The sequence below is a fragment of the Gavia stellata genome, chromosome 7, assembly GCF_030936135.1.
Source record: "Gavia stellata isolate bGavSte3 chromosome 7, bGavSte3.hap2, whole genome shotgun sequence".
Lineage (NCBI taxonomy): Eukaryota > Metazoa > Chordata > Aves > Gaviiformes > Gaviidae > Gavia > Gavia stellata.
This window is the reverse complement of record NC_082600.1, coordinates 49,617,152-49,642,633: the sequence shown is the minus strand read 5'-3', so window position 1 is coordinate 49,642,633 and position 25,482 is coordinate 49,617,152. Positions and strand designations below refer to the sequence as shown.

The window sequence follows — 25,482 nt, the reverse complement described above, 5'->3', positions numbered from 1 at the left end:
CAGGACTAACAGTCTACCTTTGTGGTGCCCTACCTTACACTACATCTCCATCTAGTGCATCTTAAATGTCTGTGGAGAAAGCACAAGTCCGTAAGGAAACCTATAAGTAGGTAATTTTTTTTTTATTGACTAGTTGTGGTGGTGGTCGGGGGGGACAGTTAATATATGGAGGGAGAAAAATCTAACAGCAGGGCCAGAACTAAGGAAGAGAGAAGCATTCTACCAGAGCTTGCATCCTGGAAGGATCATTGCAATGAAAAGCTCCAGTCAAAGTAGATTTTGTGTATTGATGTTAATGGAGTAAGCATCCTCATGTGCATTCCAGGCTGCCAGCTGTTGTGCAAGCAACAATCTTACACAACTGTACAAAACCAATCTTCAGTGGTCCTGTTCTTATCTATAATCCAGTAATAATTTGTATAAAACGCTAATGAAATTAACACCTCTTTTTTCTTTTTCTAAATAACTAAAATATATAGCAGGAAGCTGGGAACTCCTCTGTAAAAGTAGTTGTATGTATTGTAGTAGTTGTACGTATAGCCACAGAAGACCTCTGGACTTCTATTCACAACTTATGAGCGCTCAGTGCTTTTAAGTCTTCTGTTTTTCTTGCTGCTTCATCTCCTGGTTGACCTGGAATATTTGTTGCAGGTAGGTGACAAACATCAGAATTTTTAGGCAAAGCTGAACATTAAACAATGCATGAAACGAGCATCTGCATTAATTGGGAAGATGCTGTAAGCCAGCTGCTGATCTTTTTGTCACTTACTCAGATGGTTCTCAAACCTGGCATATCAAACTGGAATTAACTCCTGTTTTCACTCATCATTAATCAATCAAATACTTAGTAGTTATAATAAGATTTATAATGAAGTGACCATGGTGAATGTTTCATTTGAAGCTCAATTACAGAAGTTTACACATGAGTAAGGGCAAGTGCAATAGCTACTTACATCTGATAGCTTTTTATGCAGGGAGGTCAAGGAGGTTTGTGGTGCTAATTATTTAATCCTCTCAATGAGCTCCTCTAGATGGGGGTCAGCAAATAGCCTGGTTGGAGAGCTTGGAATCAGACAGGTTGAACAGTTGGATGGAATCAGTGGCCCAAGTGAAATAAAAAGATCAGAGAGCTAGTAGCCCAGGATGGGGTGAGGGATCATAGCCCACACGGATGTCCTCTGAGCAGGGTTGCCCCTGCTACTGTGTCCCTTCAGAGCGGCGTTCTGTCCTGCCTGTATGCAGCCTGAATAACTTAACTTTGAAGTTGTGTTTAATTTATGTGGTGTAACAGCTGATTTAGAATTTGTCCTTTAGGATGATATTATTATTCAGGTAGTTTAAAGAGTAGTAACCTTTAAATACTTCTTTTAGTGAGAGATCGCTTTACTGAATGTCTGAAAAACATGCTTTTTGTCTCTGCTCTCTTCTGACATCTCCTCTGCTTTGTGATGATTTTGAAGGACTGAAACATAGACTTCTAGACCATGAAAGATTACTTTAAGGCCTTACTGTCTGGCAAGAAATAAAGGCCACTGACCCATAGTAGTCCAACTCTGAAGGGCTTTCTCTTTTTTCCCCCCATTTTTACTCGTCACGGCGGCAGACTCCCTCGGCTTTTTTACTTCAGCGTTGTCCTTTCTTACTGTAAACTATAGTGTAAACACTGTGCACGTAAGTGGGTGATAGTTTACTATGTTGGAGGCAACCTCTGATGTTTCCTATGGGGCTAATTTCACTCCTTCAAAAAAAAAAAAAAAATTTAAAAATCGCTGCCTTTAAAATAAAGTACTGCTTAGGCTCACTTTCTCTGAGTTTACGTCAGCAGTTTATGACTAACAACTCTTTCACCTGAGCGGTTAAGCAGGGAGCAAAGAAAAGAGTGACCCAAGGGCTTTTTATAGGCGCAATGAATGCACTGCAGCTGGCTGTGTTTTGGGTGAAAACTCATTAAATTTAATAGTTGTTTTGTCTTGAATTGGAGAACTTGCAGAGAGGTGGGTGTTGGCCTCTTCTCCCAAGTGATGAATGATAGGACAGGAGGAAATGGCCTCAAGTTGCACCAGGGGAGGTTCAGGCTGGATATTAGGAAAAACTTCTTTACTGAGAGAGTGGTGAGACACTGGAAGAGGCTGCCCAGGGAGGTGGTGGAGTCACCATCCCTGGAGGGGTTCAAGGAACGTGTGGATGCGGCACTGTGGGACATGGTTTAATGGGCATGGTGGTGGGTTTTTTTTGGTTGATGGTTGGACTTGATGATCTTACAGGTCTTTTCCAACCTTAGTGATTCTGTGATTCTGGCATAGTAGACTGTTGGGTGGATTTTATACTGGGAATAGTACTCAAGTGCCAGCTTTTTTCTAGGTAGGAAAAAGCAAGCACGGGAAGTGAAACTTCTCCGTGTCATTCTGCGGAGAAGTTTAAGGTGATTCATTATCAAAGTCAGGAAAATACCTGTGGCTTTGCAACAATGCAGCGTCTGCATGCACCCATTTCTGTCAGGAGAGTTGCTCTTGTCGCATGCAAGTAATCAAGTTGTGATTAGCTGAATAAATCATCATCTGTAGTTGGATTGAGACATGTGGGTGTGAAGCAGCATAAAGTTATTCTGCCTGATTGCTACCTGGAGGGGTTCTAAGGCAACAATTTGAGTTCAAAGAGGCTGATGCTGAAATAGCGTGCCGTTTACTTATAGCTGCAGGCTGTCACAAAACGTCTGCTGTTGGATCCGCTGCATCCCATTTCCCTCACTCCAGATTGCAAAATGACTGAGAAATATTTTGAAATAGAAATGTTTGTAGAGTTAAAAGAAGGAATTGTGCTTGTCCTAGTGGTCGCATCACGTGGGGTGCCTGTTGCGTGCTATCTTTGCAACTGTTGGATGCAATGAGCAGTGCCTAGTTCACTGTAACTAGGTGTGAAATGCTGGAGGTGTGGACTAGCTGGCTCAACAGTAATGATTCAGTCCCAAAGTTTCTTCCTTATAGTTTCATTAGCAAGAATGTGTACTGGCTTCTGTAAGAGAAACTCAACCTGTTATAAATGTGTAATGTCTTCTCTTTAAGCATTGTGACATTATAGTGGGGCACAGCTCTAAAATTTTACGGTGATGTCTAAACAGTAGGTTAATATCTACTTACAGTTACATACGAAAAATTTTTTTCCAGGAAGTTGGGCCGTGCCGTCTTGTCCTGGCTATGTTCCTCAAATCTGTGGTCCACAACTGCACTTTACCTGCTGATAATTACAGAAGACATTTGATGTCTTTTGCTGCTCTTATCTATGGAAAGAAAAATCACCTGCCCATCGCAGAGGATCTGTTATCATAGAATCATAGAATCATTTAGGTTGGAAAAGACCTTTAAGTCCAACTGTAAACCTGACACTGCCAAGTCCACCACTAAACCACGTCCCTAAGCGCCTCGTCTACACGTCTTTCAAATACCTCCAGGGATGGTGACTCAACCACCTCCCTGGGCAGCCCGTTCCAGTGTCTGACAATCCTCTCAGTGAAGAAATTTTTCCTAATATCCAATCTGAACATCTTCTGATGCAACTTGAGGCCATTTCCTCTTGTCCTATCGCTAGTTACATGGGAGAAGAGACCAACACCCCCCTCACCACAACCCCCTTTCAGGTAGTTGTAGAGAGCGATAAGGTCTCCCCTCAGCCTCCTCTTCTCCAGACTGAACACCCCCAGCTCCCTCAGCCGCCCCTCATCAGACTTGTGCTCCAGACCCCTCACCAGCTCCGTCGCCCTTCTCTGGACACGCTCCAGCACCCCAATGTCCTTCTTGTAGTGAGGGGCCCAACACTGAACACAGTATTCGAGGTGCGGCCTCACCAGCGCCGAGTACAGGGGCACGATCCCCTCCCTACTCCTGCTGGCCACACCATTTCTGATACAGGCCAGGATGGCGTTGGCCTTCTTGGCCACCTGGGCACACTGCTGGCTCCTGTTCAGCCGGCTGTCGATCAACACCCCCAGGTCCTTTTCTGCTGGGCAGCCACTTGTCCCCAAGTGACTTCCTTCCTGTTGTAACTTTATGGTCAGGTTTTGAGTCCTTGTAGCCAAGTCAAGAGTGTCAGAATTGCTTTTATACAAGGGAGTATCTACGAACAGACTTTACACAGTATATGTCAAATCTGATTTTTTTTTTTACCTGCTGTTGTTCATCTCTGGTGAGAAATAATAAAATGGATTACGCTTTTTGAAAAACAGTGCAGTTTCACACGTGGTACCCTGAAGATAGCAAAATGTTTTTCTGTTAATGCTGTAGAGCTGTGCCTGCAAACTGTCACATCTTCAGTGGAAGGTACAACCGGTCCTGATGGGAAGTGACATATTTTTTTAGAGCCTTAAAAGAAGGGGGTGGGAGGATTGGTTTCTGTGTAGCATAAGGAGCGACTTCACACACTCACACATACAACTGCCAATATAGTTTTCTTGAACTTAAGCAAACCAACCTGGGGGGAACATTTGGCAAGCTTGTGCTGTGGCCAGCAGTTCTGTACCACCATCTTCACCACTTGCTTCACGTTTGAATTTTAAGAGATGAGAAGAATAGTTTAGTGAAGAACAATTTCTTCCCATGACTAATGGAGTCAGAGGAGGCTCCTCCAGTGTATGGTGGTTCGCCAACACCTCTTTCTAAATGCCATGGCAATTCCTTTTTGCGTAATATAAATACAGATTTGTGTTAATGTTTCAGTCCTGGATTGCTTCTGCCATGACTAGGTAACAAATGAAGAATGGAACTGGAGTGAATCGATCCTTTTCTGCCATAGGTTCACAAAATGGTTGAATGTCGGTTTATTTGGGGTGGGTTTTGTACTTCTATATTTCTGCAATTGGATCCAGACTGGACCTGCTATTTGAGTAGCCTTTCTTTAGCCACTGTTTTGTAAGTTGCCATGTGATTTTTTGCTGTATTTCAAGTGTGTCCGTCAGTCCTTACCCCTTCCCCTCCAACATGTGATCTCTCAGGTTTATTAGGTTCTGGAGACCTGGGCTCAGGAGGACTTGCTAGTTCCTTTAAAAACAACCAACTTCTCCCTTCCCTTTCCTTTAGCTGGTTATAACACCAAGGCTAAATAAGGTCAGATGATCCACACGCGTCTGTGTCCTTTTTCACTTCTCTTTTGTCATTTCCTGATAGCCCGGTAATTTTTGATTACTCTGAGCCCATTCAGCCAAGCGTAACAGAAGGATATAGATTGCAAAGATAATGCTGTCCTTGAAAGCTTATCAAGGCTGAAGGAGCCAAATAGGTAGCTGCTGTTAAGTAAACGTAAAGTTTTTCACGTACAGATCTGCCTGCAAACTTGAGACCCGTGCGGTAGAAAACACAATGATGAGCAAAGCAGAAGAAAACCTTTTTCATAACAGTCAGGTAATGGGAGTAGGAGTTGCAGAGGAGTGCTGTGAATAGTGCAGCGCATGACTTGAATCTGCTACAGGCAGTCGTGATCCTGGTGTGCGTATCTATTACTTGTGAGGGTGCCGAAGACCTGAAGAAAACGGATAGCCCCTTCATGGTAAGGGTCTGTCCAGAGACCGTTGCAGAACGGGAAGGTGCGTTTCTGCTCAGGAAGCAATGATCGTGCTTTCCGTAGAAGCTTTATGAGCGATGTCCAAATGACACTTGCTTGAAAACCTCGGGAAAACTGTGCCAGAGGACAAGAGGGATGTCAAAGTGAAAATAAAGCAGAAGTTCCCCAGTGGAGTTCTCCAGAGTCAGGGGACGTGGCTTGGCCTAGAGCCATGACTACTTTCTCATTTTTCCTGCATTTATGCCCAGCATATGAGAAATGCATTTTGTGTCTGGAATTGGAACTTGGAAAACTAAGTTCTGTTTGGGAGTGAGACTTGTGTCTAGTAAACGGCTAGCTGTGTGACTAGGGAATCACTAAGGCGTTTGAAATGCTCTTTAATCTTTTCAGGGTGTCTAATGTAAACCTTTTGTAAGTTTGAATTGGGATTGGTTTGTGTATGTATCATGCCTGTTGCAAATATGGAGAACTGCATTTGGGTTTTGTTTGGGATTTTTTCCTTCCCTCAAGTTTTTTAAAAAAAAAAAAAAAATCAATGGACTAGGTAAAAGGGAAATTTAGAGATGATTTGAAGGTATTTAGTTTCTTGTTTGGTTTTGGTCTGTGGTTACTAGTATGTGCTCTTTCGATAAACAGTTATTCTAAAGCAGAACTTTCTTGTTCTCTGGTTGGTGTTTCAAGAGGAGGAGGAGATAGGAAAAGTTCTGGGGAGAAAATGTTGAACTAAACGTTATATAGCTATCTCAGTAATACTTCCATTAAATCATTGTCCTGAATGGTTTCTCCCTCTTTTTGATGGGGCATCAGGACACTTTGGACAGCAGAAAGAGTGCATTTTCCAGAAACTCAACTTTGTTCCTGGTCATTCCAGCACCATTTTCCTCCGGATGTGGTCGAACATTAAATACTGCTTCTGGCTTTACTGTGGTAGCTCAAGGTAATGCCCCAGCTGTGCTTTGGGTCTTCTTGCCGTGGGGACCAGGACAGCTGAGGTTGCTGAGACATGTGTCCGTCGTACCTGAAACAAAGCTCCTGCAGCCTTCGCCACCACTTGTAGCTCTGCTCAGGACAGTGCAGGCACGTGGCGTCGAGGTCTGTAACAAGTGGTGTGAGGTCTGTGACAAGCAGTCTTCCCCAGGGGTCAGTACTGGGTCCAGTCCTGTTCAATATATCCATCAATGACCTGGATGAAGGGATAGAGCGTGCCCTCAGCAAGTTTGCTGGTGACACAACTGGGAGGGGTGGTGGACACAGCGGAAGGCTGTGCTGCCGTTCAGCGTGACCTGGACAGGATGGAGAGTTGGGCAGAGAGGAACCTGATGAAATTCAACAAAGGCAAGCGTAGGGTGCTGCACCTGGGGTGGAATCACCCCGTGCATCAGTACAGGTGAGGGGCTGAGCTGCTGGAGAGCAGCTCTGTGGAAAGGGACCTGCGAGTCGTGGTGGGCAACAGGATGGCCATGAGCCAGCAGTGTGCCCTTGGGGCCAGGAAGGCCAACGGCACCCTGGGGTGCATCAAGAAGAGTGTGGTGAGCAGGGCGAGGGAGGTTATCCTCCCCCTCTACTCTGCCCTGGTGAGGCACATCTGGAGTGCTGTGTCCAGTCCTGGGCTGCGCGGTTCAAGAGGGATACGGAACTGCTGGAGAGAGTACAGCAAAGGGCTACGAAGATGATCAGGGGACTGGAACATCCTTCTTAGGAGAAAAGACTGAGGGACTTGGGGCTTTTTAGTCCGGAGAAGAGAAGACTGAAGGGAATCTTATCAATGCTTATCAATACTGAAGGGGTGGGTGCCAGGAGGATGGGGCCAGTCTTTTTTCAGTCGTGCCCAGTGACAGGACGAGAGGTAATGGGCACAAACTTGGTCGTAGGAAGTCCCACCTAAACACGAGGAGGAACTTCTTTCCTTTGAGGGTGGCAGAGCACTGGAACAAGCTGCCCAGAGAGGTTGTGGAGTCTCCTTCTCTGGAGATATTCCAAACTCGCCTGGACGCATCTCTGTGCAACCTGCTCTGGGTGACCCTGCTCTGGGGGGGGGTTGGACTAGATGATCTCCAGAGGTCCCTTCCAACCCCCGTCATCCTGTGATTCTGCTTTTCAGAGGGCCAGAGGCTCAGGTTTTGATGATTCTCAGTCTGAAGTCTGTCTGGAAGAGTAAGACTGTAAGAGATGGTCCATATTAGAAATTTTAGAAGTAAATAATTTTGAAGCCTTAATTTGGCAGGATTTTCAGAGATGGCAAGGGCCGTCTCCAAGTATGGTTTGCCAGAAAGTTGATAGCCTCTGAATTCAGACCCCAAATGACTGAAGTAAACCTGCCTGAAGAAGTGGGATCCAGTAAATCTTAACAGGGGCAAAACCACAGTCACTTCCCCCTTTTCTTATTTCTTCTCCCTCTCCTCTTGGAACTGCTCTGGCTCAAAATACATCTCTAAAAAAGGAAGCCATCCAGAGGCAGTCATTTGGTGGGGGAATATAAATGCACTGCATGGTTTTGAAAAGATGTTAGCTTTTAGGAAAAGAAAAACAACAACAAAAACATAACGTGAAGCATTGGGCGCCTCTTCACGTGCGTGCGTTACTACCGCACGCTCCCAGCAGCAGCTTGGCTGGCTGGTTAGTGTGCTGGATATTGGTCAAATGCTAACGCAGACTGCTTGCTTCAGTGACAGTATGGGAATCTGTTACTGAGGTGTGTGTTTTGCTGCTTTTCTTTAAAGATTGGGGGTGTGGTACTGCCTCAGACCTTGTGGTTACTGAATTATTTAGCTGAGATCAGTCTTCCCTCAAAACTAACACAGAAGTTGCTCTTTGAAGTCGTGTGAAGAATTGCAGGGGCTCGGATGTTTTGGCTGAGGGTTTTCCATTGCCGGTGGTGTTAAGCACGGCAGCTACTTCAGGGTAATTTATCACCTGTTTTTCTACAAAGTAATGGTTCACCTTTTTTCTCCCAAGCGGACCTTGGGTACTCTTCAGAAAAAGTGGTAGTTGAACATGGGAAATTCAGTGATACATCCTATTTTACACTTCATAATTCTAACTGAAAACTACTGGTATAATAAAGAAAAACATGTAAGAGAGGAACTGCAGGAATTTGCTTTTGGAGGACAGTAAATCAAGCGAGAGTTACTGTAGCTGTGGTTTAAAACAGTTTATATGCACTCTGCTGAGTGATGGAAGAAGGCTTTGCTATAGCTGCACTTAGTTTTTTAACCTTGGAAGAGAGGATTCCTTCTAAATTAACGCTAAACTCTTTGTCCCTATTGGATATCCTTTTTTTACTCTGCTACTCCGGTTGTCCCTGACCTTCTCCCGGCCTTATAAAACTGCGCAGGTTGGCGTATTGATGTGCCATATGGCTACATAAAAAGACTGCCTGTTGCTGTGATCTCCAGATCTGTCACACCTCAAAACCTGGGAGTTGTAAACGCATCTTGTAGATTTGGTGTAGGAGTAGGAAACATTTACTCAAAAGGCCCGCAAGTTATCGAGCTGGCTTCTTTTCTGGTGTTCTCCCATCAATGGTCTGTGCGTGGTATTACCGTCTGTTCACATTGCACCGTACGCACCTTCCTGCAGTTACCAGATCTTCCTGCAGTGACTGGCTTTGCTTTAGAGGGGACTTTCTGAAGGGTTCAGCGTCCTGGGATGCGGTCCATCGTGTGGTGTGCTAATTTGAAAAAGCAAAAGGGGGAAAAACTAACCACGTGTCTCATTAAATTGTTTTTTGCTGTGGGAGTTGCTTTGTTCTAGGCTGGTGATACCACAAGGCTTAACTGGTGCTTGCCTTGAGCATCATGATGGAAGCATCTGCATCGCTGTAGCTGAGGGCAGTGTTTTTTTCTTGCCGTGAAGAGCTGCTGTGCAGTGAAGTAAAAAATGTGAAGTGCTTGAGATCATAATGAGATTCTGTAATCGTTTGTTAAACACATTTTGATGCTATTGTTAGTATTTACTGTTATATGAATAGCTGTGCTGGTACTATAAAACAGATGTAGTTTCTGTCCTGCGGAACTGTATAATGGATGATGGAGAGAAGTACAGCAAGAGATTCATACAACTCATGTTCCTTTTGCACCCAATTTTATATAAATCATGCTGAATAAAGGCAGTGTTAATTATAGCGTTTTCTTTTTTGAGTTTGATTTTTGCAGCCTGAAGAATACTTCAATGAAGGTCTCTTGTGTTTCTTATTCTCACAAAGACGCTAACTCGCTTGATGTCTCTGTATTCCTCCTTCCCTTCTCCAGATGTTTCCATACTCTTTGTACGCCTGTCCTTGCCTAAGTTTGCCTCCAGATCCCAAATTCTCTGAACGTGCTGCCGTGTTCATTATCTCTGTCTACCTTGGGCTCTTCACTGTTTGACTTCTCTGAGCAGGCAGGAGAAGCTCGGTGGTGTACAAAGGCTGGACTTTTGCTGCTATTTAGTGTTTGTGGATTCAGCATGACACGTAGCTACAGGCTGGGGGGGGCTACGACTAGTCCAGCTAGACTTCTGCCTTGGAGGGTTGTTGTCTGCTGCCTGAGGACCTGCTTAGATGTCTGTCTCCTGGACTTAATACCTGGGGCAGTGACATTTGCAACAGATTTCCATGCAAAGAGGAGATAGTTGCTCTCATTTTCTGTGAAGTATGACCCTCTATTTTAATATTTTTTTCTCCAATGCTTCTAAGTTGGTCAACTTAGAAGTTGGTCAACTTAAGTTGGTCAACTAATTTGGTCAACTTAGAAGTTGGTCAACTTGGTGGAGTCACCATCCCTGGTGGGGTTCAAGGAACGTGTGGATGAGGCATTGTGGGACATGGTTTAATGGGCATGGTGGTGTTTGTTGGTTGATGGTTGGACTCGATGATCTTACAGGTCTTTTCCAACCTTAGGGGTTCTGTGATTCTGTGAAATTCACGTGGGTCTTTAAGGGACGGTTAGGACTACCTGCTTGCCAAATCTACACTATTGTACTCCAAAGCGTTGAGCAATTTACATTTGTTTTGAGAGGTCACAGAATCCCAGAATGGTTTGGGTTGGAAGGGACCTTAAAGATCATCTAGTCCAACCCCCTGCCATGGGCAGGGATTTGATTTGGTTTAAGTTCATTTAAGGTCATTTGATTTGGTTTAAGTTTGAATGTTTCAGTTGTTCTTGAAATCGTACAAATTGGAAAAAAATTCAGCCCAAGCAAGTGAAATCTCAAAAAACATAAAGCAGTTGAAAGCAGTCTATAGGGAGCTTGGAAGGCACCTAGCATGGGTGCCACCAGTGCTGCCTAGAGTACCCTAACCTGTACTGCTGCAAAAGTATCTCTGACCTTTGTAAGTTGTTTCCCTCATCTTTGTTTGCCCTTTTCTGTCTATATCTTCTCCCAGCGAAAGCCAAATCCAAATGCGGAGCCACGTTCTTCCCCTGTGCTAGCGGGATCCACTGCATCATTGGCCGCTTCCGGTGCAACGGCTTCGAGGACTGTCCCGACGGCAGCGATGAGGAAAACTGCAGTAAGTGCGAGCCTGCTTGCGACTTGCGTTTTCTTTCAACTAATTAATACTACTTAGAAAGGAAGCATTCATTAGCCTTTAGTTTCTGAGTCAAATACTCTCCCTGTCGTTTACGACCCAGATGATCCTTGTGCTTTTCACTTTGTCAATGACAGTCTCTTTTTTTTTTAAGGTCCAGCTCAGTCTTGTTTTGTATATCATGCCTGTATACTTCAAGCCCCTTTGTAACTTTGAAATGAGATTTAAGCTGCATGTTTGCTTTGAACAGGTTCTGTCCTCAAATGTAATTCAAATTGGGCAGATATTAAATATGACTTAAAATAGTTTAATTTTTATTTGCCTGTTTCTTGTCACTGAAGAATATGACTTATTTGTTCATCAGCATGTTGAGGTTTCTCTGTTTGTACGTGTTCTCAAACAACAAGAAAGGAAATAAAGGGTTATTTAGTGAAACAGGTTCTTGGAAGAAGGAGGTTCTTGAGTGAAACAGGTCCTTGGAAGGAGCAGGAGGTTCTCGAGCGAAACAGGTCCTTGGAAAGGAGCAGGAGGTTCTCGAAGTCAGACATGCCTGCCAATGCACTAGCTTGAGCTGCTGTTCGGCAGTGTGCAGGGAGATCGCAGCAGAGAGGTCGTCTGAAGTCCTGCTTGACTCAGGCTAAACCCCCTGCGTGTGGCTGCAGAGATGCGTTTGTACCTGTAGGTCTAGCAGGGATGTGTTGTAGCAGTGAGGAAAGGTTACGTTCAATCCAGCAGCTCTGTTGCTGTTATCAGGATCTGGTAAAGGTGTGGGTCCGTAGGCAGAAGCTTGCAGCAAGGACGTGCTCGTTCTCTTGTTGGAGCACGCTGAGTTTTTCCTTTTAATGACATTTAAAGGTCAGGAGGAGGACAACAGACACCAGCTTTCAAAGGTAACAAGAGGGGCGATCTTTACAGTGATCTGTCACTGTCTGCTTCTTGGAGGACTTGCCTTTCTTGTTTGTGTGTGTTCCCCCACAGCATGAACATCTCTTAAGGGTACCATCTGCTGCTGACCTAGGGAGCCTGGTTTGGGCCCTGGGAGACCTGTGGCGGGGAGATAGCACCTCTGCGGAGCAAGTGAAGCTAGAGAAAGAAGATTGAAGGCTAAGGAAATGAGTTTGGGTTATGCTTAAACAAGCAGACTAGGAAGAAGTTGTGACAAAAGTGCTTTGAATACTCTTGAGGTGGCGGACTGACAAGTGGCAGGTCTCACCTGACAGTGCACCAGCTCGTGGAGCTGGTTACGAATGACATAATTTCCCATGAGCTTGTAACGTGTAGCTCCAACGGGACCTTACAGCTGATGATAACATGCTGCTCATCTCCCCGTTTCTCTATGCCATTTAAGCACGCGCGTGGTTTTCTAGCACGTCCAAGTGTCTAGTCGCTGATTTGCTTATGTAGAGGAACAACACCGTAGGCCCTGAAGTAACCTGGAAAATCAACGTGTGCAGCAGTTTCAGACCAAAGGAGATTTAGCGTGTTCATGATAAACATGCTTTTGGGGAGCTGGAGGAATTGAGTGTTATATATTCTACAGGTTACATGCACGGCAGACTTTAAAGTTTTATGCTTTTTTTTTTTAAAAGATTCTTTAAAGGCAACTCTTACTTTAAAAAAATAAAAAATAGGCAGCCAGTTAGTGTTTGGGACTGTAATCCCCTTTGTTATTGTGGCAGAGAAGCGCTTTGAAGCAGACAAGGCATCTAAACAGCTTTTTTTAAGGTTTTCAATTGGAAAGTTGTGTTCTGTTTCAGTCATCTCATTACCAAAAACTGGCGGGAGTTCAGAGAAGAGTGCCAAAAATGATTAAGGGACAGAGAGATTGATTTATGAGGAGTTATTAAAAACTGCTAAATTATGCATATCTCAGCTAAGCGATGACTATTTTGGAAGATAAGGCTATATATGCTGTATACGAAGGGTGCAAACACTGTTCGAGGAGGGATTATGTAGTTATGTATGCTGGGCTATAGCTAAGAGGGATGAAATTAGAAAAGAGAAAACTAAGATGAATATCAAGAAAACCTCCTTGACAGTGAGATGCATTGAAGCTGTGATGTAATCTGCTAGGAGAAGGGCTGAAAACTGCGCTGCTTGAAGCTTTAAATGAAACTAGATGTAGCATCTTACAGCGTATTTACTGCTGGGTTTGGCGTGGGTGAGAAGGCTCCTCTACCTAAATGAGTCTGCTTAAACACTATTCTGTTTTTGCTCTGTGTCCAACACTGGGCCTTATGTGAAAGGATTTTCTGGGTGCTACTGTAATGTGCATATTACCCTTAAAAAAGAGTTGAAATTCAAACGCCGAGAAGTTGAGAAGTGTCGTCGTATCAATTCAAAATAGTGAGGAGAATGAGGAAGGTGGCAAAAGACAGAAACAGAGGTAAACGAGCCACTGCCTGGCAGTTCTCAGCCAAGATTGTTGGCTTATAATATGAAACTTGAGCTAAACTGAGTTTGTGGTAATGGGAAGCAACAGGCAGTGTTTATGGTAGGCAGTGCTACCCTCCATATGTCTTCCGTGTGAGCAAATGCTGAGCACCAGTGATTGTGATAGGGGCTCTCATGAAAGTGAACAGAAGGTTTATCACAACTGTGGACTAAATCGCTGCTAATTGTAATGACTCTTGCATGAATTAGAATTTTCAGTGCTCTCTGTTTAGAGAGACAAGGTTGGTTTGATTGCCAAGTTACTCCCACATACTCAGCGAATTGACCAACTGTTGAGTTGTGACCCCTTGTCGTTGATTGCTTAACGGCTATTTCACTGCCTGGGTAAGAGAATTTCTAATGAAGGATCTCACTTTCTCTTTTCGCAGCAGCAAATCCCTTGCTTTGCTCTACTGCCCGATTCCACTGTAAAAATGGTCTTTGCATTGATAAAAGCTTTGTGTGCGACAGTCAAAATAACTGTCAAGACAACAGTGATGAAGAAAGCTGCGAAAGCCCGCAAGGTAGGCACAGGGTTTTTATTCTATTCTGCAATATTATACCAACTCCCAATTAACGTGGAACAGGCTCAGTAGAAAACATGATTCTGTTGGCTTGCTCTGTGTTGGCTAGAGCTGCGGTTTCCTAACTCTGCAAATCATGAGTGAAATGTGTAGAGCGCGTGTGTGCGTGCATAGGTTTCATTCTCGGTGCTCAGAAGGCCGCTATCTTTTTCAGATTAGTGAAGATGTACTTTTGCAGGAGGTGCTTACGATCTGTGATCCAGTGCTCACTGATGTTGCTGGGAATCCATTTAGTGACTTCTATGAGAGATGGATTGGACCCAGAGGGATCAATAACAAAACTTCAGTTTGAAGTAGTTCAGTGGTCTGTCTATTTACCAGATGAGTAAGTCTGTGAAGGCTTTTAAACCTTTAGATCCTCATTGCTTAGTTATTTTCTGAAGGCACGTTTCACTGCAGGACAAGTCTACAGTGGAAGACTTTATTCCTACCCTTCCTTGTTTCTGTATTTAGAGAAAAGGATGAGGACAGGGAAGAAAATTTTTGTTTGAAAATTGTTGTGTGTTGAGCCTTGTGAGAATCTCAAAACACAATCTCTGACTTTTGTTCTCTTTTTAACTTATGCTATGAGTCTACGTCTAGTGCTCCTCAGTTCTGTTTTCTGTAACTAAATACCATAGTATTTTATAAAACGTGAAGTGTATCTGCATGACTTGAGTTTAAGAGATGATGTGTATTGGGCATCAGCTGCTAAACATTTTCACGTCTGAGTTACTACTGAGAGATCAGAGTAGGCAAGAAATGGGAGATGGTGGATATTTGCAGGGGAGATGCGATGTGCCTGGGCCTGCAGAAAGCAGAACACGTGGAGAGAGATAAAGCAGGGTATGAAGGAAGAAGAAATCAGGGAAATTGAAGGAGAACGACTTTAATATCCAGCTGCACTGATGCTTTAGTCCTTTGTGGAAGAGAAAATAACTCTGAGCTTAACATGGTGATAAATATTCTTGACAGCTCACAGGGAAAGAGAGGAAAACGCGCAACAGCAATGCCAACAAAGCAGGGTTTATACCAGCGGTATGTGAGAACCTCTTCCGTGCCGTTCCTCTGCCTAACCTATGAGGTTTTCCCTTTGGCTCCATATGGAAGGGCTGAAGGGGTCACCCCGGTACCTCGCTTGGGGCCATGTGGCAGCCTGGGAGCACAGCTCTGCCTAGACCAGAGCCTGGGAGCGGGGATCTGACCTGCCCTCCCCTCTGCCTGGGCCAGGAGCATGGGGCTGGTGAGGGACTGGCGCGCGTGTCTCGCTGCTGTGCCGGCGGCAAGGGAATCGCTCTCCGCTATGGGCCTAAGGCAGCCTAATAAGATTAACGCGGGTGGTAAGGTTTCTTTTTTTTTTTTTTTTTGGCTTCCGAAGCTGACAGCAGCAGTGTTCTTTTCCAAGGTTGGGATGACTGCTTCCTCTGCAGATTAATTGGCTGGATTGCCTCCAGGTTGTTTGTTGTCATGACAATCTGCTTTTGGAAGTGACTGTCAGGCTCAGGAGAAGAAAAGAGCTGTATTTCGTGAAGCCGTTACTTTTGTCTTTATCTTTGGTCCTCCTGGAAAAGTCAGATTAGTAAGAGGGTTAAGCAAAGTAATTCTGATTCTACGCATGAGAGAGCCCCGAACAAGGAAGAAGGAACTGGCTCTCATTAGGACCAGAGCAGCCATGGTCCGTGGGCTTTTTCAGTAAAAGAACAAGACTCCATGTACAGGGTTGGGAATGAGGAGTTCCCAAAGTGAAGTGCTGGTTGTGGGGAGCGTGCGTGATTGCCTTTGCCCTTCGGCAGCTCAGAGCCTCCCTGAACTGCCATTTTGCCGTCTGTAAGTGGACGAGGCTCGTGTACCTGTCTTTCAAAGCGAGGATTAAACAGTATAATGTACTCAACTTCCCATCTGAATGTAAATGGATTCCCTCTGGAGTCTGCAGCTATGGGTATGTCTGTCCTGGTTTCCAAACACACCAACTACTTTGTGTTAATTGAGAATTAGAGGCTACTGTGGGCAGTCTTTCATTCCTCCCAATTCTTTCTACAGCAGATCTAATTACTGTAATTACAATGAGGTTTGTGTTAACACAGTACCCAAGAATCCTGGTCGTTAACTAGAACTCAAGTGCTCTGGGTACTTAGGGACAGAGCAAAGCAAATCTGTAGGGTATTATAAAATCAAGATAGAGGGTTTTCTTCCCACTAGCTATGTTATCATGTCAGATGTGGTAGCTTTAGTTCAGTGTTGTTGAGTGTAGTCTGACATACCAGATTGCCCTTGTGTGCTATTTTTCTGTCTAAAAGTGTGTTGATTTAGAAATCACGAAGCTTCTGAACCACTGTATGATAACGTCGTTATCGCCATTTAACAGATGGGGAAGAGCGGGCATAGATGGGCCGAATGCAATGCTCCCAGAGAGACATCCTGGCTGGTAGGAGTAGGGCTCCATCCGTGCTTGCCTGCTTCAGGGGGATGTCGTGAGACTTAATCAATGTTTGCAGACTGTTTTGAGATACTATGATAACGTGTGGAATGGAAGCGTGAATTATTAATTGGTACTTTGCTCTCCTTCTGCTCTTGGGTATACTGACAAGCTTTTTAAATTAACACCTCTTCCTACTCCTCCGTGAACTTCAAAGGCCTCCTTTATCCTGCTGTCATTACTGGAAAGCTCCAGTAGCATATCGGTTTGGTTTGTGTCAGATACTCCTCCATGCATAAAGATCCTTTCAATCAAGAAGGGTCACTCTGCAGGCTAGGAAAAGAGGAACGTGACCCTCTACTGAAAAACGTATTGACCCGGCTTTGACATGGAACGCTTCAAAATGTGCCGGCCTTGATGAATAATGGCTTTGCTAGCACGCTGCGATTTGAGATGAGCCTGAAGCTGTGGGTTTATAAAGATTAATTTCAGTCAAAAGTAGGGGCGGATCATTTGAGGGGAGGGAGACAGAGGCCCCAGGATTTAGTTGTGAAAATGGGAGGAGGGTCAAATTTTCGAGAACAAGTTTCCACCCTCCTTTCTCCTTACCACTTGTAACTGAGTGTTGCACATCTTAGGAAGGTTCGTATGTCGTGGGGCAAGTGTCAGTTTAAAAACTTAAACCGTGACAATTTAGCAGCAAGTCAAATAATTCTGCTCTAATTCCCGACAGTAATTACTCGTAGCTCTTGGAGCTGCCGTGGTAAACTTCAGAGCTGTTCCTTCAGTCCCACCCCAGCTATACTTTGGTCATCTCCGGTTTCCAGCATTGAAGTAGTACGGCCAGACGTTTCCCTTAGTCTGGAATGCGGTGTATTCATCAAAGCGTGTGCCTGAGTTTTGGGATTGGATGGAGGATACAATTGCCTGGAATTATCCACATGAGTTGCATATATGAATTGCTCTTTCTAGGGCATTATTCCAGGTTTAACAACACTTGCAGCGATTGGGAATTTCTGCTCCTGTTCTATACTTAATGGATCTTAATCCAGGAAGGTTCCTCTCCCCCATACACTTTTTTCTCTTCTTACTTTAAGATCTCTCCCGGTGCCTCAGCCGAATTAGCTGACAGTGCTGATCATTCACAGCAGCTGCTCTGGGCGTCCACTCAGTTGGAAGGGAATTCCTCCTTCTTAATATTTTTCAACAACCATGTAAATTTGTTCAGCTCTAGGACTCTATTTAATTTATTCTCTTAATTGCTTTTTATCTAAATGCGTCTTCACAGTGCTTCTTCCTTTAATTTCTCCTCCATTTTGTACTTTTAGTCTGCAAAGCTTTAACACCAACAAAAGCATACTGGATGTTTGAATTCAAACTCCTTTTCCTTTCATGGCCTTTCTTTTCTTTCCTTCTAAGTTTGCTAAATACCTTTATTAGCTTCAACCCCGTTGCCTAGGGAAGGGGGTTTATTGCTGCCAGTCTATATTCACTCTGGTGCTGTAGAGAGAGGCTCTTGGCTTCAGCAACGTTCCTACAATTCTAGCTCGGCCGCTGTTAGTAAGCAGTACCATTGTGGTTAGGTTATAAACCAAATGTTTTGCGAGTGTCCTGAAGTTGATTCCTGTCCTACGTTTCTACCATGTATTCGGTAATGTCCACTGTTGCACGTGTGGATACCTCCTTTTTTTATTTTTGCGTATTTTTTTCCACTGAATTTGCGTTAGGATTTTGTTATACCCCGATATTCTAAAACAGATTTAGAAGCATACACAGTTGTCAGAAGTCTCTGTTCTTTCTTCTGTGGCATGTATAAATTGCTTGTATAAAAATTGGCAGCCTATTAAAAAATGACAAATCTGACCCTGTGCCAAACAAATGGAAAACAGTTCAAAAGGTTAACTTATGAAAATTAATTTTTAAGTGATAATATAAATTCTGTAATGATAATTTCTGTGGATTTAGGTATAGGTGAGATGAAGTTGGAAGGGGACTGGCTGTAATGGTAAACACCATGGCCCATTGCTGGTGTTGGCATGATTGAGTTGCAGTGCAAAGTGGGTCGTAGAACTGACAGCCGAGCGGAACAGCCGTATTCTTAAATTTCAGTGAAATACCACAAAACCTAATTTACGAAATACAAATAGCTCCCAGAACATCCCACTCCATTTGGAGCTTGTAACCAGCCCTTTGCACGTGGCAAATGGAAATTCTAAAATTCCCAAATGCTGTGGTATCACTTAGACATTCCAAACCTTTGTCTTCTGATCCTGGCTGCATATGGTTCCTTTTATTGAGTCTCTCTTTGACTCATTATTGACTCAGTCTGTAAACCGAAGCTCAACTTGCAATTATTGTGCATCAGCTTAGCCCAGATTCAGCCTGTAGCAGGAATTTAGTACTCGGAGGCAGACTGAATAGAAGCAGAAACTTAAGGAAGGATGTGAATAAAATGGCACTGAATGTTTTATTAAACGAAGGCTTTGCCTGAGCATCATTAGCTCTCTAATATCCCTGTTTTATAGCACTTGCTGGCTGGAAATGTTCTTGTCAGTTGTGAATTCCTTCTTTCCTCTTTTCCTCCATTCCCTGATTAAGTCCAGGCTTCCTCTTCTTTCCCTTTTTCTCTCCTCATAAGATTATTTATTTGAGAGGGTTCTTGTCAAGAAAGAAAATCAATCCATCTTCACAGAGACTAAAAGGTAAGGTGAGCTACAGGAGGCAGACGTTCATATTAGTTGGTACGGGTATTTCAGATGACTGGTAAGTTCACCTGTGCGCTTACTCCAACAGCGTGCGGACTCCACCGTCCCCGCTGCCTCCCACGCCAGTCTGGCGTTTGTAAAATTGATTCTGGATCACTTCATTTGAACAGCAGATAATAACACAGGCATTATTGTAGGTGGTCCCAGACTTGTTCAGAAGCGTGGTAACCTCTGAGTGGGACAGAGAGGAATTCTTTCTTCACTGTGCACTGAGGCTTTGCAATTAAAGTAGTGTAAAAGAGATGTGGGGATCTCGGGGAGAGGTCTGGGCAGCTGGTGCAAGTGGATTTGAGCGGCTACGACTCGCAGCTCCCTCAGCTTGCAAAGATGCCAGGGTTTTGTTGCAGAACAGGCATATGTACCTGAGGAATACTCGTCTTGGGGATCAGCATGTTGGTCCAGCGGCGCTTAGGGACATGGTTTAGTGGTGGACTTAGCAGGGTTTACGGTTCGACTTGATGATCTTAAAGGTCTTTGCCAACCTAAACGATTCTGTGATTCTGTGCAGGCACTTTGGTCTAGCATTTTGGCAGACTAATAACAGACGTGCTGCCAAAATGTTAGGCTACCACTGTTTGGAGAGCAGCTATTCTATTAAGAGCAACTATAATGTGGCAATCGACACGCAAAGACTTCAGATCGTCTGAGTGGTGAGACACTGGAATAAACTGCCCAGGGAAGTGGTGGAATCACCATCGCTGGAGGTGTTCAAGGAACGTGTGGACGTGGCACTGTGGCACATGGTGATTCTGTGATTCACATGGACAACAAACTTACTTAGAAGGGTGTCTGTAGATCTGGGAGGTGTCCTGCCTCTTCACCTGATCTCCTGTTCAGCCCACCTGTGATGGCTTGAAGGTCGAAGCTGTTATCAGCAGATGATTGCTTGGCCAGTGTAAAAGTCAGTTTTATGACCTACGTCAAATCTTAGACGAGGTGTTGTATCACTGGGGGCTCACCATGTTTATCAACAACTCTAGCAGGGTCAAAAAAGGAAGAAAAAGAGGATCTGGCAACAGTCACCAATCTACTGGCACAACCTGGTTTTTGATGGAAAATGGTAGTTGTCATAGCAAACGCGTGTCAGGGAGGAGCCACAGCAGAGGTTTCCTGGGTTAAGGACTGAAGAGAAGCTCTCAAAATCACAGAATCACTAAGGTTGGAAAAGACCTGTAAGATCATCAAGTCCAACCATCAACCCAACACCACCATGCCCACTAAACCATGTCCCACAGTGCCACGTCCACACGTTCCTTGAACCCCTCCAGGGATGGTGACTCCACCACCTCCCTGGGCAGCCTCTTCCAATGCTTCACCACTCTCTCAGGAAAGACATTTTTCCTAATATCCAGCCTGAACCTCCCCTGGAGCAACTTGAGGCCATTTCCTCTTGTTCTATCGCTAGTTACATGGGAGAAGAGACCAGCACCCCCCTCACCACAACCCCCTTTCAGGTAGTTGTAGAGAGCGATGAGGTCTCCCCTCAGCCTCCTCTTCTCCAGACTGAACAACCCCAGCTCCCTCAGCTGCTCCTCATCAGACTTGTGCTCCAGACCCCTCACCAGCTCCTTCACCCTTCTCTGGACACGCTCCAGCACCTCAATGTCCTTCTTGGAGTGAGGGGCCCAAAACTGAACATAACATTTGAGGTGCGGCCTCACCAGCGTTGAGTACAGGGGCACGATCCCCTCCCTGCTCCTACTCTCGCTAGCAGAGCGGGCGCTGGCTTGGCTGTCTCTTCTGTTTCTACTCCTAACCCTCATTCCTCAGACCAGCCTGCCCCAACCTGTAATTCTCCTTCAAAACCCAGCTGGGAGCTGGTCTGCACAGCTCTCCTGCCAGGTCTGCTCCGTCAGCCCCGTGCTTTCAGTCAAACGGCAGACCTTGTTCTTCAGCCTGGTTATTAACATTAATCTTAGCTAAGTGCTTCAGCCTAAATCTAGCTTTGAGACCTGCCTGCGTTAACCAGGGCAGCAAAAAGTCTGAGGTTAATTTATGCTTCAGCGCCTTTGTAAATCTTGGTCTGGCATGGCTGTCTGTAACCACTAGTTAGGAATGATTTCCCAAGGTGAGCTACTGGGGAAGCTCGCTGCATTCAGCAGTTTGCACAGGGACTTGGGCAGAGAGCACAAGAGTTTTCCTTTCTTGCTCTTTAGGAGTTAGGCTGTTCTTTTTGTGCAGCGGTGGAATTTGATAGAAGACCAGTTTTGCTGCTCAGACCTGTGTGAGCAGGAGGAACAGATCCCAGCCTTCCGTGTGTCAGACTTTGGGGTAGGGTTTTTTTGTTTTGTTTTGGTTTAGAGAATCACAGAATCATTTAGGTTGAAAAAAACCCTTAAGATCATTGAGTCCAACTGTAAACCTAACACTGCCAAGTCCACCGCTAAACCATGTCCCGAAGCACCTCATCCACACATCTTTCATATACCTTCAGGGATGATGACTCTGCCACCTCCCTGGGCAGCCTGTTCCAGTGTCTGACAACCCTTTCCGTGAAGAAGTTTTTCCTAATATCCAGTCTAAACCTGCCCTGGCACAACTTGAAGCCATTCCTCTTGTCCTATCACTTGTCACTTGGGAGAAGAGACCAACACCCACCTCTCCGCAACCTCCTTTCAGGATTTTTCCCCCTGCAGCTGCCAGCAGTGAAGTTGGAAGACGCGGCTCCTAAAATATCAGGCTGCAACTCTGTCCCCAGCTGAAACTAGTTTTGCACATAGTAAAAATCTGTATCTTTTCACAACTTCAGTTCTATCTGGGAATAATTTGTGACATGTGAGCTCCGTCAAAGCTCCTATGTGTGTTCTTACTCAAATCTAAAGCCACAAGCAAAGCCAACATGACCAGGTGTAAAAGCGTCTCTATTCAGATGTTGTAGCAGTTTAATACATCATCAATTATGTAATTGACCTAAAGCAGCGCATTTTCAGTGTAGACAGTCCCCTGGAGCAGGGTTGCCGAGGTCTGTTGAAAAGTTTTACTGACATCTGCTCAACAAGAACAAATGCAGCGACTCCAGGTCAGACAGATGGCTCCGGGGCTGGAAGCTGTGCTGGTGCAATGCACTTGACTCGTGGGAAGGAGGGTGGCTACAAATGCAGAATTGCCTTCGGAACCGTAGGTGACCCCCCTCATGTGTGCGGGACCTCGATAGGTCTGGGCGGTTTGTGTCTGTTATTTTGAGAAATCCTTCCTTAGAGTAATTCTGGTTTTTCTCGTAAGTGGCTTCACTGTGCTGGCACAGCTACAATTTTACTCTGCCTTGCAGAAAATATGATTTTTATATCATCTTACACGTGAAATAAGGGTATGGAAAACTGAAGTTAGGGGGGATACCTCACAACTGAGGTGGTATTAACATCAAAGTGTGTCTACCAGACCTCACTATGTCTTCACGTCCACTCCTTCCAAATGCTGGTCCCAGCTAGGTCAGCGGGAGCATTAACTCGCTGCGGCTGAAGCAAACAGCATTTGTTTCTTTATTGCAGGTCACACTTAAGTTGCTATACCCGTGCGCCATACTCACTGTGGAGCATCAGTTGCTTCAGGCTGATTTTTTTTTTAAAACCTGAGCAAGTTGCCAGCCAGGGTTCCAGAGAAAGGTATTTCATACTGCCTGATCTAAAACTAGCACATGAAACTTGATAAGCAAGTGGATTACCAGAAAAAGGAAAGTTTCTTGCCAGGCTTTAGATTAAGCCGAGATTCATCCTCAACCAAGCATTTCAGTACCTGTAAATCTCTGAAGGATGAGGCTGTTGAATTCTAGCTTTCCCTTCTTTGCTGCTCTTGCATTAAAACTCGCGTCCCAGAGTCTGATCAAGCTTCCTTGGAAAGCCGAGCACCGCAGCGGATTTTCTTCTGCCTGCTGAAAATTGTGAAGTGGTGAGCGAAATCACGCCAGTCTTCAGTCTGTGTGCTGTTCCCTGAGCTTGCCAAACTAACTCGTGCTCCCACCTCACATTGCCAGATAGTCTGTGCTAATTTGCTATAAAGGATTATGTTAAAAATCCATATTTATGAAGGATGTTAAAAACATAAAGCAATTATATGGTTTTCAATTACATAAACATCAACATGCAATGGGAATTAGAAGCTGAATAATTAATTTTCTGTTTATTTGTAATATAGAGTCTATGCAAACAGTAAAACCTGGAGGACAAGCAGGCAGAGGAGTGCGGAGGGTACAGTACCATAAAGCGCTTTTAGGATTTCTATTCAAATTCAGTTCAGATGTCAAAGTCGGTGTTGGCTGTTAAGGGAGGCAGCAACCTGGGGAGTGGGAAGCGTTGGGCGCAGAAGCCCTGTTCGTACCTATGCCCTGTTAAGAAGTGTTCTCGCTGTCAGGGCCGAAGGCTGGGACAACGGGGGTGCCCGTTCACGTCCCCTGAGCACGGAGGTGGCAGCAGCCCGATGCTTCCTGCTATCGGCATGGTCAAGCGCCTTGGGCATTTTGGGTTAACGTCTGTCATGTGCCTGATCTCTATTTTACAGATGAAGAATACCAAACTTCTAACTTTTGAAAGCTTTATGAAAGATTATGAAGTCATCTGAAGAAGAGAAATATCACAAATCACTTCTGAATATTCTCTGTCACCTGAAGCGCACCAGCCAGTCACTGCGGGGTCTGGGCACTGCTGCTGAAGTACGTCCTCCCAGGCATCAAAGCAAAAGTTTTCAAGGCTTCGTTGATTCTAATAGCATTATTGCACCGCAGTAAATGCAGTCATTCCCAACTAGTTCTTAAGTGGAAGTAATTTTGAGGATCTGATGTTTTTGTTAAGAGGTTAAGGAAACGTGTTACACGGCGCTGAAACCTGCGGGAATGAAAAACTAGCTTGTTCTGTTTGTTCAACTGTTTATTCTTAGGTCGTCATTTCCCTTTGCCTCCTACACGCTGAACAGCTAGCAAACACCAACCTCGTTTTAGCGATGGCTGGCCAGGAAAATGCTTTTAGACTTCTTGAGACAGGTTTTTCCATGGCATATGGTGCTCATGATCTACCCTCTACAGGAGAAGACCTAGGACTGTCCTACAGAAGTAGTTCTAGAGCTGAGAGTTTTCTTTGAGAACAGTTTTCTGAACTAAAATCTGAACTAGTGTGTCGGTTAACTCTGAAGCCCGTGGGGGCTGGAGCCTTGCTGACTGGTTTGCAAGGAGGTGGTTTGGACTTGGCTTGAGGGAAAGGGATCGTTACGTGCAATTAAACGGAAGCTCTGCAAGGTATTTGGCATCGAACCCACGGCTGTAGGAATATTGTATGGGAAAGAGAGTGTCCTTATGGTAAGTGACTAACTTGCTGTCAAATTTAATTTTCTTTTTTCACACTTCAGAAGCAGCAAACAATAAGCATGTGACTTCAGGAAAGCAATGCTGTGGGGGAAGTTATATCCTTGTTTAATAACTGGACGGCTGCGATCGAGCAGGAAAAGGCGGATGAGAAGACCATATGTTCTGTTCAAAAGCTAACGAATTCCAGGCTGAATTTTTTCTGTTGGTTTTGCTTGCTATTAAAGCCAGATTTGTCTGCCCAGATTGGAACAGGTATGTTGGTGATCGGTTAGAGAGGTTCTTCAGAGACGGGCTCAGACAGCAGGGTGGCTACCGCAGGCACGAGAGGACTGAAGCAGCTGTTGCGATAAAAAATGAGACATGGTGGCTCTGAACAGAGCCTGGCTTGCAAATACAGGGTGGAGATCATAGGTAGGGGCTTAAGCCATGCTCCTATTTAATTTTTTTAATTTTTGTTTTGTTTTATGAAAGGATCACTTAGTCATAGTCTTGTCATTTGCTGTTGTGTGGGAGCCAGCTCGTCTAATTAAGACTGAGACAGCGGTAACCCACTACTCTTACGCACACAGGATCAGTTTTGTGATGAATCAGCTGCCAAGGTTTACATTCCTGAGCCCAAATTCTTGCTCTTTCCATTGAGCTCACAGCACAAGCGTGATTGAATCACCGAGCATTTGCAGAAGCCACTGCTGGTCTCTCCCTTGTTTTCCAGACTGCCTTTTCCACCACCTCTCGATATATAAATCCCAGAGAGTTGATGATTAGTTGGCAGCCATATGAGATCAGATTCTAGGCACGACTGATAATTGTAAGGAGATATCCAGAGAGAAGCATCCTGGCCGAGCTGGATGTAATTCAAGACTCTGTACGTGACGGAGCGCTGGCTGGAGGTGCCTGAGGAAACGTGCAGAAGCGGTATCGCGAGCTTGGAGAGATACCAAGATGTTGGAGAG

At 44.7% G+C, this 25,482-nt stretch overlaps 1 protein-coding gene across 1 annotated transcript in view; it reads left to right on the top strand.

The window, feature by feature from the left end:
- The window catches only part of LDLRAD3 (low density lipoprotein receptor class A domain containing 3), a 117,221-nt gene that overhangs the window by 48,304 nt on the left and 43,435 nt on the right, over window positions 1-25,482 (top strand). The window contains exons 3-4 of the mRNA XM_059819928.1: window positions 10,916-11,041; window positions 13,882-14,016. Coding sequence (XP_059675911.1) covers window positions 10,916-11,041; window positions 13,882-14,016 — 261 coding nt within the window. The remainder of the gene's footprint in view (window positions 1-10,915; window positions 11,042-13,881; window positions 14,017-25,482) is intronic.